Below are 15,429 nucleotides of genomic sequence, written 5' to 3'. Positions count from 1 at the left end.
GTAAAAAACCTTCTTTTTGAACTTCCCACCCCTCACCTTAAAGCCATGTTCTCTTGTATTGAGCAGTGGCGTCCTAGGGCAGAGATGCTGGCTGTCCACTCTATATCTATTCCTCTTAATATCTTGTATACCTCTAACATGTCTCTTCTCATCTTCCTTCTCTCCAAAGAGTAAAGCCCTAGCTCCCTTAATCTCTGATCATATTGCATACTCTCTAAACCAGGCAGCATCCTGGTAAATCTCCTCTGTACCCTTTCCAATGCTTCCACATCCTCCCTATAGTGAGGTGACCAGAACTGGACACAGTATTCCAAGTTTGGCCTAACCAAAGTTTTATAGAGCTGCATCATTACCTCACGACTCTTAAATTCTATCCTTCAACTTATGAAAGCTAACACCCCATAAGCTTTCTTAACTACCCTATCTACCTGTGAGACAACTTTCAGGGAATCTGTGGACATGTACCCCCAGATCCTTCTGCTCCTCAACACTACCAAGTATCCTGCCATTTACTTTGTACTCTGCCTTGGAGTTTGTCCTTCCAAAGTGTACCATCTCACACTTCTCTGGGTTGAACATCTGCCTCTTCTCAGCCCACTTCTGCATCCTATCAATGTCTTTCTGCAATCTTCGACAATCCTCTACACTATCCACAACACCACCAACCTTTGTGTTGTCTGCAAACTTGCCAACCCACCCTTCTACCCCAACATCCAGGTCGTTAATAAAAATCACGAAAAGTAGAGGTGCCAGAACCAATCCTTGTGGGACACCACTAGTCACAACCCTCCAATCTGAATGCACTCCCTCCACCATGACCCTCTGCTTTCTGCAGGCAAGCCAATTCTGAATCCCCCTGGCCAAACTTCCCTGGATCCCATGCTTTCTGAATAAGCCTACCATGTGGAACCTTGTCAAGTGTCTTACTAAAATCCATGTAGATCACATCCACTGCACTACCCTCATCTATATGCCTGGTGACCTGCTCAGACTTATTAGACACGAACAAACAAGCTGGAGGAACTCAGCAGGTCGGGCAGCATCCGTGAAAACAAACAGTCAACATTTCGGGCTGAGACCCTTCGTCAGGACTTTGTTAGACGCAATCTGCCTTTCACAAATCCATGCTGACTGTCCCTGATCAGACCATGATTCTCCAAGTGCCCATAGATCCTATCTCTAAGTATCTTTTCCAATAGCTTTCCCACCACAGACGTAAGGCTCACTGGTCTATAATTACCCAGAATATCCCTACTACCCTTTTTTTGAACAACATTCGCCTCCCTCCAATCCTCTGGTACCTTTCCTGTGGGCAACGAGGACATAAAGATCCTAGCCAGAGGCTCAGCAATCTCTTCTCTCACCTCCTCGAGCAGCCTGGGGAATATTCCGTCAGGCCCCTGGGACTTATCCGTCCTAATGTATTTTAACAACTCCAACATCTCTTCTCCCTTAATATCAACATGTGTCAGAACATCAATCTCACTCATATTGTCCTCACCGTTATCAAGTTCCCTGTCAGTGGTGAATACCAAAGAGAAGTATTCATTGAGGACCTCGCTCACTTCCACAGCCTCCAGGCACATCTTCCCACCTTTATCTCTAATTGGTCCTACCTTCACTCCTGTCAACCTTTTGTTCTTCACATAATTGAAGAATGCCTTGGGGTTTTCCTTTACCCTACTCGCCAAGGCCTTCTCATGCCCCCTTCTTGCTCTCCTCAGCCCCTTCTTAAGCTCCTTTCTTGCCACCCTATATTCCTCAACAGACCCATCTGATCCATGTTTCCTAAACCTCATGTATGCTGCCTTCTTCCACCTGACTAGATTTTCCACCTCACTTGTCACCCATGGTTCCTTCACCCTACCATTCTTTATCTTCCTCACGGTCACAAATTTATCCCTGAGATCCCTAAACATCAACCACATGTCCATACTACATTTACCTGCAAAAACATCATCCCAATTCACACCCGCAAGTTCTAGCCTTATAGCCTCATAATTTTACCTTCCCCAATTAAAAATTTTCCTGTCCCCTCTGATTCTATCCTTTTCCATGATAATGCTAAAGGCCATGGAATGGTGGTCACTGTCCCCCAGATCTGTGAGATCTGTCAGATCTGTAAGACCCCCAGACCCACTGAGAGATCTGTGACTTGACCTGGTTCATTACCTGATACTAGATCTAGTATGGTATTCCCCCTAGTCAGCCTGTCAACGTACTGTGACAGGAATCCGTCCTGGACACACTTAACAAACTCTGTCCCATCTAAACCATTGGAACTAATCAGGTGCTAATCAATATTAGGGAAGTTAAAGTCACCCATGATAACAACCCTGTTATTTTGCACCTTTCCAAAATATGCTTCCCCATCTGTTCCTCGGTATCTCTGCTGCTACCAGGGGGCCTATAGAATACTCTCAATAGAGTAACTGCTCCCTTTCTGTTCCTGACTTCCATCCATACTGACTCAAAAGAGGATCCTGCTACATTACCCACCCTTTCTGTAGCTGTAATAGTATCCCTGACCAGCAATGGCACCCCTCCTCCCCTTCCCCCCCCCCCTCTATCCCATTTAAAGCACTGAAATCCAGGAATATTGAGAATCCATTCCTGCCCTGGTGCCAGCCAAGTCTCTGTAATTGGCCACAACATCATAATTTCATGTATGTGTCCAAGCTCTCAGTTCATCACCTTTCTTCCTGATGTTTCTTGCATTGACGTACATGCACTTTAGCCCTTCTACCTTACTACCCTTACGCCCTTCATTCTGCTTCTTTCCTCAAAGCCTCTCTGTATGTTAGATCTAGCTTTACTCCATGCACTTCTTCCATTGCTCTATCACTCCGGGTCCCATCCCCCTTGCAAATTAGCTTAAACCCTCCTGAACCATGCTAGCAAGCCTACCTGCAAGGATATTGCTCCCCCTCAAGTTCAGGTTCAACCCATCCAACCTGTACAGGTCCTACCTTCCCCAGAAGAGATCCCAATGATCCAAAAATCTAAAACCCTGCCCCCTGGCACCAACTCATCAGCCACACATTCAACTGCCATCTCCTCCAATTCTTACCATCACTTTCCCATAGCACTGGCAGCAATCCTGAGAATGCCACCCTTGAGGTCCTGTTCTTCAGCCTTCTGCCTAGTTCCCGAAACTCACACTTCAGGACCTCACCCCTCTTCCTGCCTATGTCATTGATAACAACATGTATCACGACTTCTGGTTACTTTCACTCTCATACCAGGATGTCATGCACCTGGTCAGAGACATCCCAGATCCTGGCACCCGGGAGGCAACAAACCATGCGGGTGTCCTTCTCATGTCCACAAAATCTCCTGTCTGCTCCCCTGACTATAGAGTCCCCAAAAACAACAGCTCTCCTCTTCTCTGTCCCACCCTTCTGCACCACAGGGTCAGACTCAGTGCCAGAGGCTCTGCCACCGTGGCTCACACCTGGTCAGTCATCCCCGCCAACAGTATCCAGGACAGTATACTTACTATTCAGGGGAATGGCTACAGGGGTGCTTTGCACTACCTGTCTACTCACCTTTACTTTCCCCCCTCTGAGTGTCACCCAACAACCTGCTTCTGGCAGCCTAGGTGTGACTATCTCCCTGTAGCTGTCATCTATGACTGCCTCATTCTCCCTTATGAGTCGAAGGTCATCCAGCTGCTGTTCCAGATTCCTCACAAGGTCTTCCATATTGCCCAGCCGCATGCCCTTCTGGCAGATGTGACTCTGCGGGAGAGGGGAGTTCCCCCAAGACTGCCACATCTCACAGGAGAGGCACATCACCATCTCAGGAGGCATTGTAAAGACTAACGGGGAGCAAGCTCATCCTCCGCCTCTTCTCATCGAAGCCTCTTGAGTCAAAGCCTCAAAACTCCTTCTCTGGCCCACTCACTCACTGGTCTATATACAGGTCTCCGAACAGTAGCCTACAAATTACAAAGTGAAGAAGGCTATGGGGCAATAGTCATGGGTATTTCAACATGCAGATAGATTTCGGAAAATCAGGTTGGTGCTACATCCTGAGAGGTATTTGTAGAACGCCTAGGAGATGGCTTTTTAGAGCACCTTGTAATTAAACCCACTTGGGGAATGCCAATTCTGGGTTGGGTGTTTTTCAGATATTCTTCCGAAATACATCTCGACCTACCCACTTAGTAAAGCTGGCAGACATCTGTGAACCAGTACAACACCATATAGGCACCTACTCTAAGATCAATCTAACCTTTCCCTCACCAGTCATCCATGTGCCCAATAGAATAATTGTAAGAATTAGAAGAGGGTGAAGTTAACTGCATGTTAAAAGTTCAAAGCACAAAAGTACTTTTTATTATCAAAGTACATATATACAACCCGAAGAGCCCTTATGTTCCTCTTAAAATTTTAATCTTTCATCCTTGAGCCATGACCTCTTATTGTAGGCCTGCCCACCCAACCTCAGTGAAAAAAAGCCTGCTTGCATTTATTATCGAAGTGCATATAGAACCCCGTGATTTCCTTTGAGCATACTCAACATATCTATAGAATAGTAAATAAACAGGATCAATGGAAGATCAACCAGAATGCAGATAGCAATAAACTGTGCAGATGCAAATATAAATAAATAGCAATAAACAACAAGAACATGAGATTATAAGATGAAAAGTCCTTAAAATAAGATCATTGGTTGTGGGAACATCTCAATGGAAGGGACAAATGTAGTTATTCTCTCTTGATCAAAAGTGTGATGGTTGAGGGGTGGTAACTGTACTTGAACCTCCTGCTGCGAGACCTGAGGCCCTTGTACTTTCTTCCTGGTGGCAGCAGCAAGAAAAGAGCCTGGCCTATATGGTGGGGATCTCTTGATGATGGTTTGTTTAATTGGTCAACTGTATATCATGGAATTTATCCAGAATGTGATAGAGCCTTTACTTCACAATGATAACTTTGTCATTGTCCATTTAGTTGCTTAGGTAAATTCTATCCTGCAGAACTCACCAGTGAGTCTCTGGTTAACATTTTCTCTTTTGAGATCCAGCTTTTTGTAAATTACTTTGCCAAAAGTTCGAGGTAAATTTATTATTGAAGTACATATACGTCACATATGCAACCCTGCGATCCATTTTCTTGCAGGCAATTTCAATAACAGCATGGTACCACAGAGGTTAGCCCGATGCTTTACAGCCTTGGCAACCTGGGTTCAGTTCCCACCTGCTGCCTGTTAGGAGTTTGTACATTCTCCCCATGACTGTGTGTGCTTCCTCAGGGTTCTCCAGTTTCCTCCCACAGTCCAAAGGGATACCAGTTGTTAAGGTAAATTGGTTGTTATACATTATCCTGTGGTTAGGCTAGGATTAAATCGGTGGTTGCTGGGCAGCACAGCTCGAAGGGCCAGAAGGGCCGTTCCACACTGTTTTTCAGGAAAAAAGAATAGTAACCATGATAGAATCAGTGAAAGACGGCACCAACTAGGGTGTTCTACTAGTGTGTAAATGTAAAAAGAAAGAAAGAATAATAATAAATAAATGAGCACCAAATATCACAAACAATAGCAGAGGAGTTCTTGAAAGTGAGTACATAGGTCGTGGGAGCATTTCAATGATGGGCATGTGAAGTTTGGTTCAGGATTCATTGTCAATGGATCTAATTCCCACTGATGCCAGGCCGACAAGCTCTGAAGAGTATTGTTAGTGGCTGGGGGTTGAGGCGGGGGGGGGGGGGGGGGAGCGGGGTCACCCATCTTGTAAAGACACTGCCCAGAAGAAAGCAATGGCAAATCACTTATGTAGAAATATTTGCTAAGAACAATCATAGTCTAGACCATGATTACCTACATCATGCAACACTGCACATAATGAATGAATGAATGCTTACCTGGCATCATTCTGGGGCTGCCTTGTGCAAAGGACTAGAAAGTCAAGTATTGTGCCAAAGTCGTGCTGTATGACTTTATGACCAAGGTGGTTTGCTACCTTGTTTTCAAGGGAAGTGAGGATGGGCGATAAGTGCTGGCCTTGCCACTAATGTGCAGATGCTGGGGAGCAAACAGATATAATGCCATGGTCTTTCTCTCAGGTGCTGTGGCTGTGGCAGAGTTCATTGCTGACAGCCCCCGTCTCCTCCGCCTGGATCTACGTGAGAATGAGATCAAGACTGGTGGGCTCATGGCTCTCTCGCTGGCTCTCAAGGTCAACCATTCACTGCTGAGGCTTGACCTGGACCGGGAACCCAAGAAAGAAACGGTTAGTGTTTTCACAAATCAAATAATCTCTTAAATCTCACATTCCTTTCCAGAATCCCAGATTTGGAATTTACTGCTCTACCTTCTCTTCCTACATTTCACAAAGATTTTAAATGTGATTGAGCCATCAATTCCTGCTTCATTCCTACTTATTTCAGTTACAAGAAGGCTACATTGCCCTGGGATAATGGTGGGTGGAAGCAAGACAGAATATACACTCAGTGGCTACTTTAGGTACTCCTGGTCTTCTGCGACAGTAACCCATCCACTTCAAGGTTTGACATGTGTCTTCAGAGGTTCAGAGATACTTATCTGTGCACCACTGTTATACACATGGTTATTTGAATTATGTCACCTTCCTATCAGCTTGGATTGATGATGAGGCTGCCTTCATCGTTGCTGGTGGCTTTAATAAAGCATCATTGTCTAAGGTCTGTCCAAAGTTTTATCAATACATCCAGGTGAGCACAGGGAGAGATAGCATTCGACCACTGCTACCCTCCCTTCCACAATGCTTACAAAGCATTCCGCTGCCCGCTGTTTGGAAAATCAGATCCCTCCTCCATCTTGCTTCTGTCGACAGGCAGAAGCTGAAACAAAATCGTCTACTATTGGTCCAACTAATTGGTCTCCATGCTGCGTTACTGCTTTGATTATGTCAGCTGGAATGTCTCTCATGATGAGGAAGTCTCTGAGTTCATGAAAGGGGTCACGAGCTTCATCCGGAAGTGCATCGAGGATGTTGTCCCCCAAAAGTCGGTCAAGGTCTATCCAAGCCCGAAACCCTGGATCAGCAGTTCCATGTGAGCAGCCCTAACTGCGTGACACAGAGCTTGCATTGCCACTTATCAGCAGGATCTCAAGAAGTGCAGCTTCAATCTGCGCAAAGTCATCAAGGCAGCAAAACGACAATACAGGGACAAGATCCAGACACAACTCTTCACCAATAACAAATACAGCTTATGGCAACGTCTGCACACCATCGCAGACTTCAAAGCTAAATGCAGTAGTGTTTCCAACATCACTGCCTCTCTCCCAGATGAGCTAAATCTTTTTTACACTTGTTTTTAAATCACCAACTTTGAGCCCCCAAGGAGAGTTGCCGAAACTACCTGCACCTTGGTTGTCTCTGAAGCTGAAGTACGCAGGTGTTTCCAATGAGAGGACAGTTGTAAGGCTGTGGGACTGGATGGCATCCCAGAGCAGGTACTCAGGACAACTGGCATACATTTTTAATCTCTCCCTCTCCCAGTGTAGAGTGCCCTCCTGCTTCAAAGCATCCACCATTGTCCCTGTACCTAAAAAGACCAAGCTAACATATCTATGAGAGGCTGATCAATGACTACATCTGCAGCATGCTACCACCCACACTGGAACCCCCTACAATTCGCCTACTTACACAACTGATCGACAGTTGATGCAATAGTAGCCACAGCTCTACATACTGTCCTTGCATATCTGGAGAAGGATGCTTATGTTAGAATGCTGTTTTTGGACTACAGTTCAGCATTCAAAACCATAATTCCCTTCAGGCTTGACAAAAAGCTCAGAGACTCGTCCTTCACCCTGCCCTTGTGTAGCTGGATCCTGGACTTTCTGTCAGATCGCCAGCAGGTAGTAAGAGTGGGGTCCCTCACCTCCACCTCTCTGACCCTCAACACAGGTGCCCCTCAGAGCTGTGTACTAAGCCCCCTCCTTTACCCTGTGTATACCCATGACTGTGTCACCACCCACAGCTCCAATCTGCTAAGTAAATTTTCTGATGATACTACATTGATTGGCATAATTTTAAATAATAATGAGGCAGTCTATAGAAGTCGTCATCACCCTGACACAGTGGTGTCAAGAAAACAACCTGTCCCTCAATGTCACAAAAACAAAGGATCTGGTTGTGGACTACAGGAAGAATGGAAACAGGCTAACCCCTATTGACATCAATGGATCTGGGGTCAAGAGGGTGAACAGCTTTAAGTTCCTCAACATACACATCACCAAGAATCCCACGTGGTCTGTACATACTGACTATGTGGTGAAAAAAGCACAACAGTGCCTCTTTCACCTCACATGGTTGAAGAAATTTGGTATGAGCCCCCAATTCCTAAGAACTTTCTATAGGGTCACAATTGAGAGCATCCTGACTGGCTGCATCACTGTCTGTATGGGAACTGTACTTCCCTCAATCGCAGATCTCTGCAGAAAGTGATGCGGACAGCCCAGCGTATCTGTAGATGTGAACTTCCCACTATTCAGGTCATTTACAAAGACAGGTGTGTAAAAAGGGCCCGACGGATCATTTGGACCTGAGTCATCCCAATCATACATTAGTTCCAGCTGCTACCAACCGGGAAATGATACCGCAGCATAAAAGTCAGGACCAACAGACTCTGGGACGGCTTCTTCCACCAGGCCAACAGACTGATTAATTCATGCTGATACAATTGTATCTTTATGCTATTATGACTGTCCTGTTGTACAGACTATTTACTAAAAATTACTATAAATTGCACATTTAGATGGCAACGTAACAAAGATCTTTACTCATGATTGAAGGATGTAAATAATGAAGTCAATTCAATTCAATGGATTGGTCTGGCTATTCTCCTCTGACTTTGTTTTTGCCCACAGAACTGCTGTTATTGGATTTTTTTTTAAATTTTTTACCCCATTTTCTGTAAACTCTGCAGATCATTGTGCATGAAAATCCCATGAGATCAACAGGTTTAGAGACACTCAAACCACCCCTTCTGGCACCAACAATCATTCCATGGTCAAAGTCACTTGGATCTCATTTCTTCCCCATTCTTATGTTTGGTCTGAACAACAACTGAACCTCTATGTTGCCACATGATTGGCTGATTAAATATTAAATATATGCATTAATGAGCAAATATACAAGTGTACCTAATAAAGTGGCCATTGAGTGTAATCATGGCTGCTGGCTACTGAGAAGTGGAACTGCCTTAATAGGCCAGTTGGTCTTTTTCAGATCTCAAGTTTTGCATGGTTGACTATAGTTTTTTTAATCTTTTTCCCTAGATGTTTCTGTTTGAATCACAGGGTGCAGATACAAGAATGCTTTGTATGGCAACACACATTGAATGCTTGATGGTGTACAGTAGAAACAGAATTGTATTTGTTAAAGAAAGCTATTCATGAGTAGAAATGCATGTGAGCTTTACAGGAGAGGGTATCTACATATAAGATCTTAGGTGGACTGAGTGCGACTTCCCAAGTGCACAGGGTCAGCTCGATATTTTACTTGCTTTGTCATGAGAGACCTTGGTGAAGATGTGAGACAGGACACAATGAAGTGCACTGGGGAGCAAGAAGCCATTTAATGCCTCAAGCCTTCCCTGCCATTCATTTAGCTCATAGTTCAAAGTAAATTATTATCAAAGTACATGTATGTCACCATATACAATCCTGAGGTTCATTTTCTTACGGACAAACTCAATAAATCTATAATGGAATTATAACAATAATAGAATCAAAGAAAGACCACAGTAACTTGGATGTTCAAAACAGAAGTGCAAAAGATGAAAAAATTGTGCAAATATGAAAAGAAAGAAAGATAATAAATAACTAAGCAATAAGTATTTTGAAAGTGAGTCCATTGATGGTGGGAATATTTTAATGATGGGGCAAGTGAAATTGAGTGATGTTATCCCCTCTGTTCAAGAGCCTGATGGTTGAGGTGTGATAACTGTTCCTGAACCTGGTGGTGTGTGTCCTGAGGCTCCTATGCCTTCTTCCTGATGGCAGCAACGAGAAGAGAGCATGGTCTGGGTGCTGGGGATCTCTGATGATGGATGCTGCTTTCCTGCTACAGTGTTTCATGTAGATATGCTCAGTGGTGAGGAGGGCTTGGGTACTTTGGTGCCAATATCTGCCCTGGTTCTATAGTCAATACCTCTTCTTACAGAATCAATCAACTTTCCATTTCCAATTAATAATCAACTATCAGAGCTTGATTGCTCTGGGCCTGAGTAAGGGGGGATCTCATTGAAATCTATCTTATGTTGAAAAGTCTGGATAGAATGGTTGTGAGGAGGATGTTTCCTATAGTGAGGGAGTGTAAGACCAGAGGGTACAGCCTCAGAATACAAGGACATCCCTGTAGAACAGAGATGAGGAGGAATTTCTTTAGCCAGAGGGTAGTCAATCTGTGGAATTCATTGACACAGGTGCCTGTAGAGACCAAGTTTTTTGGGTATATTTAAAGCAGAGCTTGATAGATTCTTGATTAATGCTATGGGGAGGAGGCAGGATAATGGGATTGAAAGGGATAATAAATCAGCCATGATGGTATGGCATAACAGACACTTGATTATGGCTTAATTATGAGCCGTACCAACCTGAACACACTCAAATATTTTATCATAATATATAGAATATTGAAGTGTATAGCATAGTCCATGTCCTTTGGCTCACAGCGTTGTGCCGACCCTTTAACCTACTCTGCAATCAATCTAACCCTTCCCTCCTACATGGACCAGAATTCTCCATTTTCCGTTCACCCATATGCCTATCTAACAGTCTCCTAAATATCCCAAATCTGTCAGTTTCTCCACCACCCCACAGCAGTGCATTTCAGACACGTACCACTCTGTATGTATTAAGCCAGCCTCTGACATCTCCACGAAACCTTCCATGTTAAACGGATGTCCTCTGATATTGGCCAAGGCCATCCTGGGAGAAGGGCACTCTATCTATGCCCCTTATAATTTTATACAACTTTAGCAGGTTCAGTGGTTCAATTTAGAATAAGAAAATGTATATACTATGCAACCTGAAATTATCATACTTTGCAGACATCCACGAAACAGAGAAAGAAACCCCCAAGAATAAATGACAGAAAACATTGGAACCCCAAACTCCCCCTTTCCTCCAATGCACAAGCAGCAACAAAAGCATCAACCCTCCACCCTCCCACTCCCCTTACTTGCTCCATCATGAAAGCAATATCAAAGCCCCCAGACCATGATCTAAAATCCATTTAAAAACTGCTGACCACCCCAACACCTTGACACCTCAGACGTGCTTTCTTTGTCTCTCTCTCTGACCCCGTCTCTCCCCCCTCCCTCCCTCCTCTCCCCCCCTCTCTCCCATGAAGGAGAAAGAGATATTGCTGCTGCAACAGTGAGTGGGCAGACCAACAGCTCACTCTTTCAATGTCACAGTCTGCTGTGTCGCTTCTCCAAGTTCTCTCAACTTGAGAACCTATAGCCTTTCACTCACCATCTCTCGAGTGCAGGGGTCTTCTTTTGATAGCTGTGCATACTGCCTACTATCTCGATGATTCAATCTCCCGCAACACTTCAGTCGGCAAGACCAGTGAGAAATTGGGTCGTCCACAGGGCCACACCCTGAGGGCGCATGACTTCCGGGCTGCTCCAGGAGATGCCGCTCAGCTAGTTCCGAGAGTGAGAACCCACTGCCTGTGAAGAACTTTGTTTGAGTGCAGCTGTAGATCTCGGACTCCAACAGGATTCCAGCCACCTTGGAAAAGAAAAGAAAAAGACATGAGAAGAGGGTTTGCCTCTCATCTTCCTTCACTCTAAAGCAAAATGTCCTAGCTCACTCAACCTCTCCTCATAAGATATGCTTTGAATTTAAGCAGCACCTGGTAAGCCAGAGACTTTTCTTACAAGGGCAGAAATGGCTAATACAAGGAGGGGAGAGGCATAATTTTAACATGATTCAAGAAGGGTATGGGGGGGCATGTCAGACCTAGGGGTTTTAGAGTGCTGAGTATATGGGGGCTGCCAGGTTCAGGAACAGTTGTTGCTTGCAGCCATCAGACTCCTGACCAGCTCCACTCACCTTAGCACTGAACTGGTTCCTTGGCTATGGACTCACTTTCGGGTACTCTGCAGTTCATGTTCTGTGTTTGATTTACTTATTTCTTTATTGTTTGCACAATTTGTCCTTTTTTCACACTTTGCATATTTGTCTCTCTGTTATGTGTGTGGAGGGCGGAGGTTTCGTGGATTCTATTGTGTTTCTTTGTTTTGTGGCTGCCTGCAAGAAGATGAATCTCAAAGTTGTACATAGTATGCATATTTTGATAATAAATTTACTTTGGACGTAGAATGCTTTGCCCGGCATGATGGTTTGGGGGACATTAGGGACATTTAAGAAATTCTTACACAGGTATGTGGATGATAGAAATATGGAGGGCTGTATAGAAGGAAAGGGTTAGATTGATCTTAGAGTCGGTTAAAAGGTCGGCACAATGTCATAGGCGGAAGGGCCTATACTGTGTAGTGTTCTATGTGGCCCCTGGAGCTCCAAAATAAGTTGAAGCACTTCAACCTAAAGCCTCAAGCTTGAAACATTTCAAAGTTCAAAAGTAAATTTGCTATCAATGTACACGTATGTCGCCATATACACCTGACATTCATTTTCTTGTAGGCATGCTCAATAAATACATAATAGTATAATAACTATAACAGAATCAATGAAAAACAGCAACTTGGGCGTTCAACTGGTGTGCAAAAGACAACAAACTGCAAATACAAAAATAAAGAAATAATAATAATTATGAATAAATAAGCAATAAATATCGAGAACATGTGATGAAGAGTCCATAGGTTGTTGGAACGTTTCAATGTTAGGGCAAGTGAAGTTATTCCCTTTGGTTCATGAACCTGATGGTTGAGGATTAGTAACTGTTCTGAACCTTGTGGTGTGAGTCCTGTGGCTCCTGTCCTTTCTTCCCGATGGCAGCAGCGAGAAGAGAGCATGTAGTGGTTGGTGGGGTTCCCTGATGATGGATGCTGCTTTCCTGTGACTTCACCTCATGTAGCTGAAACACACTGAATCTTTAATTTGTTTGTGCATGTGGCCCCCTTTTAGGGAGGCGCCCATTAACCTGTCATTATAAAGTAACTATGAAATATAATACAACAGGCCAGTTCTGTAACTAATAGCTCGTTAGGATGCTGGAACAAGGATCCGATTGCGGATCCAATCGCAGACCCAGTACTGTGCACACACTAGTATTAATTGAGTAACAAATCCTGAGGTGCAAACAAAGTCGGCGTTAAAGTTCAGGCAGAGATCAAAAAGAGAGAAGTCCAAAAACCAGAATCGGGAAACATGCAGAGTCGATATTCAAATGGACAGAGTACAGATACAAATGCTGGAAAGGCTCGGGAAAATTCACTGGCACACTGAGACAGAGACTGGACCCTCAGCTCAGAAGGGAAGGAGGGAAAAGAGGAGAGCAGTAGTGATAGGGGATTCGATAGTTAGGGGGATAGATAGGAGGTTCTATGGAAGAGATCGAGAATCCTGGATGGTCTGTTGTCTCCCTGGTGCCAGGGTTGTAATATCTCAGATTGAGTTCTCAGTATTCTCAAGACGGAGGGTGAGCAGCCGGATGTCAAGGTCCATGTAGGGACCAATTACTTGGGTAGGAAGAGTGAGGAGGTCCTGAAAGGTGAGTTTAGGGAGCTAGGTGCCAAGTTAAAGGACAGGACCTCCAGGATAGCAATCTCAGGATTGCTACCAGTGCCACGTGCAGGTGGGTTTAGAAATAGTAAGATAATGCAGATCAACATGTGGCTGAAGACATGGTGCAGGAGGGAGGCTTCAGATTTATAGATAATTGGCAGTTTTCCAGGGAAGGTGGGACCTGTTCTGGTAGGACAGTTTACATCTGAACTGGAGGGGGACAAATATTCTTGCAGTTAGGTTTGCTAGAGAGGCTCCAGTGGATTTAAACTAGATATGAGGGGGAAGGGGAACCAGAGCGTAGGAACAGATGTATGGGAGAAGGAAGTAAAAGAAGACAGTAAAGTTCTTTGTACTGTTAGAGATGAACAGAGAGGAAGAGGTGGAGAATTTCTTTAATGCATTTATTTTAATGCTTGGAACTTTGTAAGAAAGGTGGATGAGCTTAGAGCATGGATTGATACCTGAAAATATGATGATGTAGCTATTAGTGAAACATGGTTGCAGGAGAGGTGCAATTGGCAACTAAATATTCCTGGATTTTGTTGCTTCAGGTGTGATAGAATCAGTGGGACAAGAGGGGGAGGTGTTGCGTTGCTTGTCAGAGAAAATATTACAGCGGTGCTCTGGCAGGATAGATTAGAGGGCTCATCTAGGGAGGCTATTTGGGTGGAATTGAGGAATGGGAAAGGTGTAGTAACACTTATAGGGGTGTACTATAGACCATCTAATGGGGAGCGAGAACTGGAGAAGCAATTTGCAAGGAGAAAGCAAATATTTGTAGTAAGCACAGGGTTGTGATCGTGGGAGATTTTAATTTTCCACACAGACTGGGAAGCCCATACTGTAAAAGAGATGGATGGTTTGGAGTTTGTAAAATGTGTGCAGGATAGTTTTTTGCAGCAATACATACAGGTACCAACTAGAGAAGGGGCAGTGTTGGATCTTCTGTTAGGGAATGAGATAGGTCAGGTGATGGAGGTATTTGTTGGGGAGCAATTCGGGTCCAGTGATTACAATGCCATTAGTTTCAATATAATTATGGAGAAGGATAGGACTGGACCCAGGGTTGAGATTTTTGATTGGAGAAAGGCTAACTTTGAGGAGATGCGAAAGGATTTAGAAGGAGTGGATTGGGACAATTTGTTTTATGGGAAGGATGTAATAGAGAAATGGAGGTCATTTAAAGGTGAAATTTTGAGGGTACAGAATCTTTATGATCCTGTTAGGTTGAAAGGAAAGGTTAAAAGTTTGAGAGAGCCATGGTTTTCAAGGGATATTGGAAACTTGGTTAGGAAAAAGAGAAATATCTACGATAAATATGGGCAGCATGGAGTAACTGAGGTGCTCGAGGAATATAAAGAATGTCAGAAGAATCTTAAGAAAGAAATTAGAAAAGCTAAAAAAAGATGCGAGGTTGCTTTCGCAAGTAAGGTAAAAATAAATCCAAAGAGTTTCTACAGTTATATTAATAGCAAAAGGATAGTGAGGGATAAAATTGGTCCCTTAGAGAATCAAAGTGGACAGCTATGTGCAGAGCCAAAAGAGATGGGGGAGATTTTGAACAATTTCTTTTCTTCGGTATTCACTAAGGAGAAGGATATTCAATTGTGTAAGGTAAGGGAAACAAGTAGGGTAGTTATGGAAACTATGCCGATTAAAGAGGAGGAAGTACTGGCGCTTTTAAGGAATATAAAAGTGAATAAATCTCTGGGTCCTGACAGGATATTCCCTAGGACC

At 44.0% G+C, this 15,429-nt stretch overlaps 1 protein-coding gene across 1 annotated transcript in view; it reads left to right on the top strand.

The window, feature by feature from the left end:
- ppp1r37 (protein phosphatase 1, regulatory subunit 37) overlaps positions 1-15,429 on the top strand; it is a 138,945-nt gene that overhangs the window by 98,329 nt on the left and 25,187 nt on the right. The window contains exon 10 of the mRNA XM_059985181.1: positions 6,066-6,232. Within this exon, the coding sequence (XP_059841164.1) occupies positions 6,066-6,232 (167 nt within the window). The remainder of the gene's footprint in view (positions 1-6,065; positions 6,233-15,429) is intronic.

Source organism: Hypanus sabinus, chromosome 11 (assembly GCF_030144855.1).
Source record: "Hypanus sabinus isolate sHypSab1 chromosome 11, sHypSab1.hap1, whole genome shotgun sequence".
Taxonomy (NCBI): domain Eukaryota; kingdom Metazoa; phylum Chordata; class Chondrichthyes; order Myliobatiformes; family Dasyatidae; genus Hypanus; species Hypanus sabinus.
The sequence above is the reverse complement of the archived record's forward strand: the minus strand, read 5'-3'. Positions and strand labels throughout refer to the sequence as shown.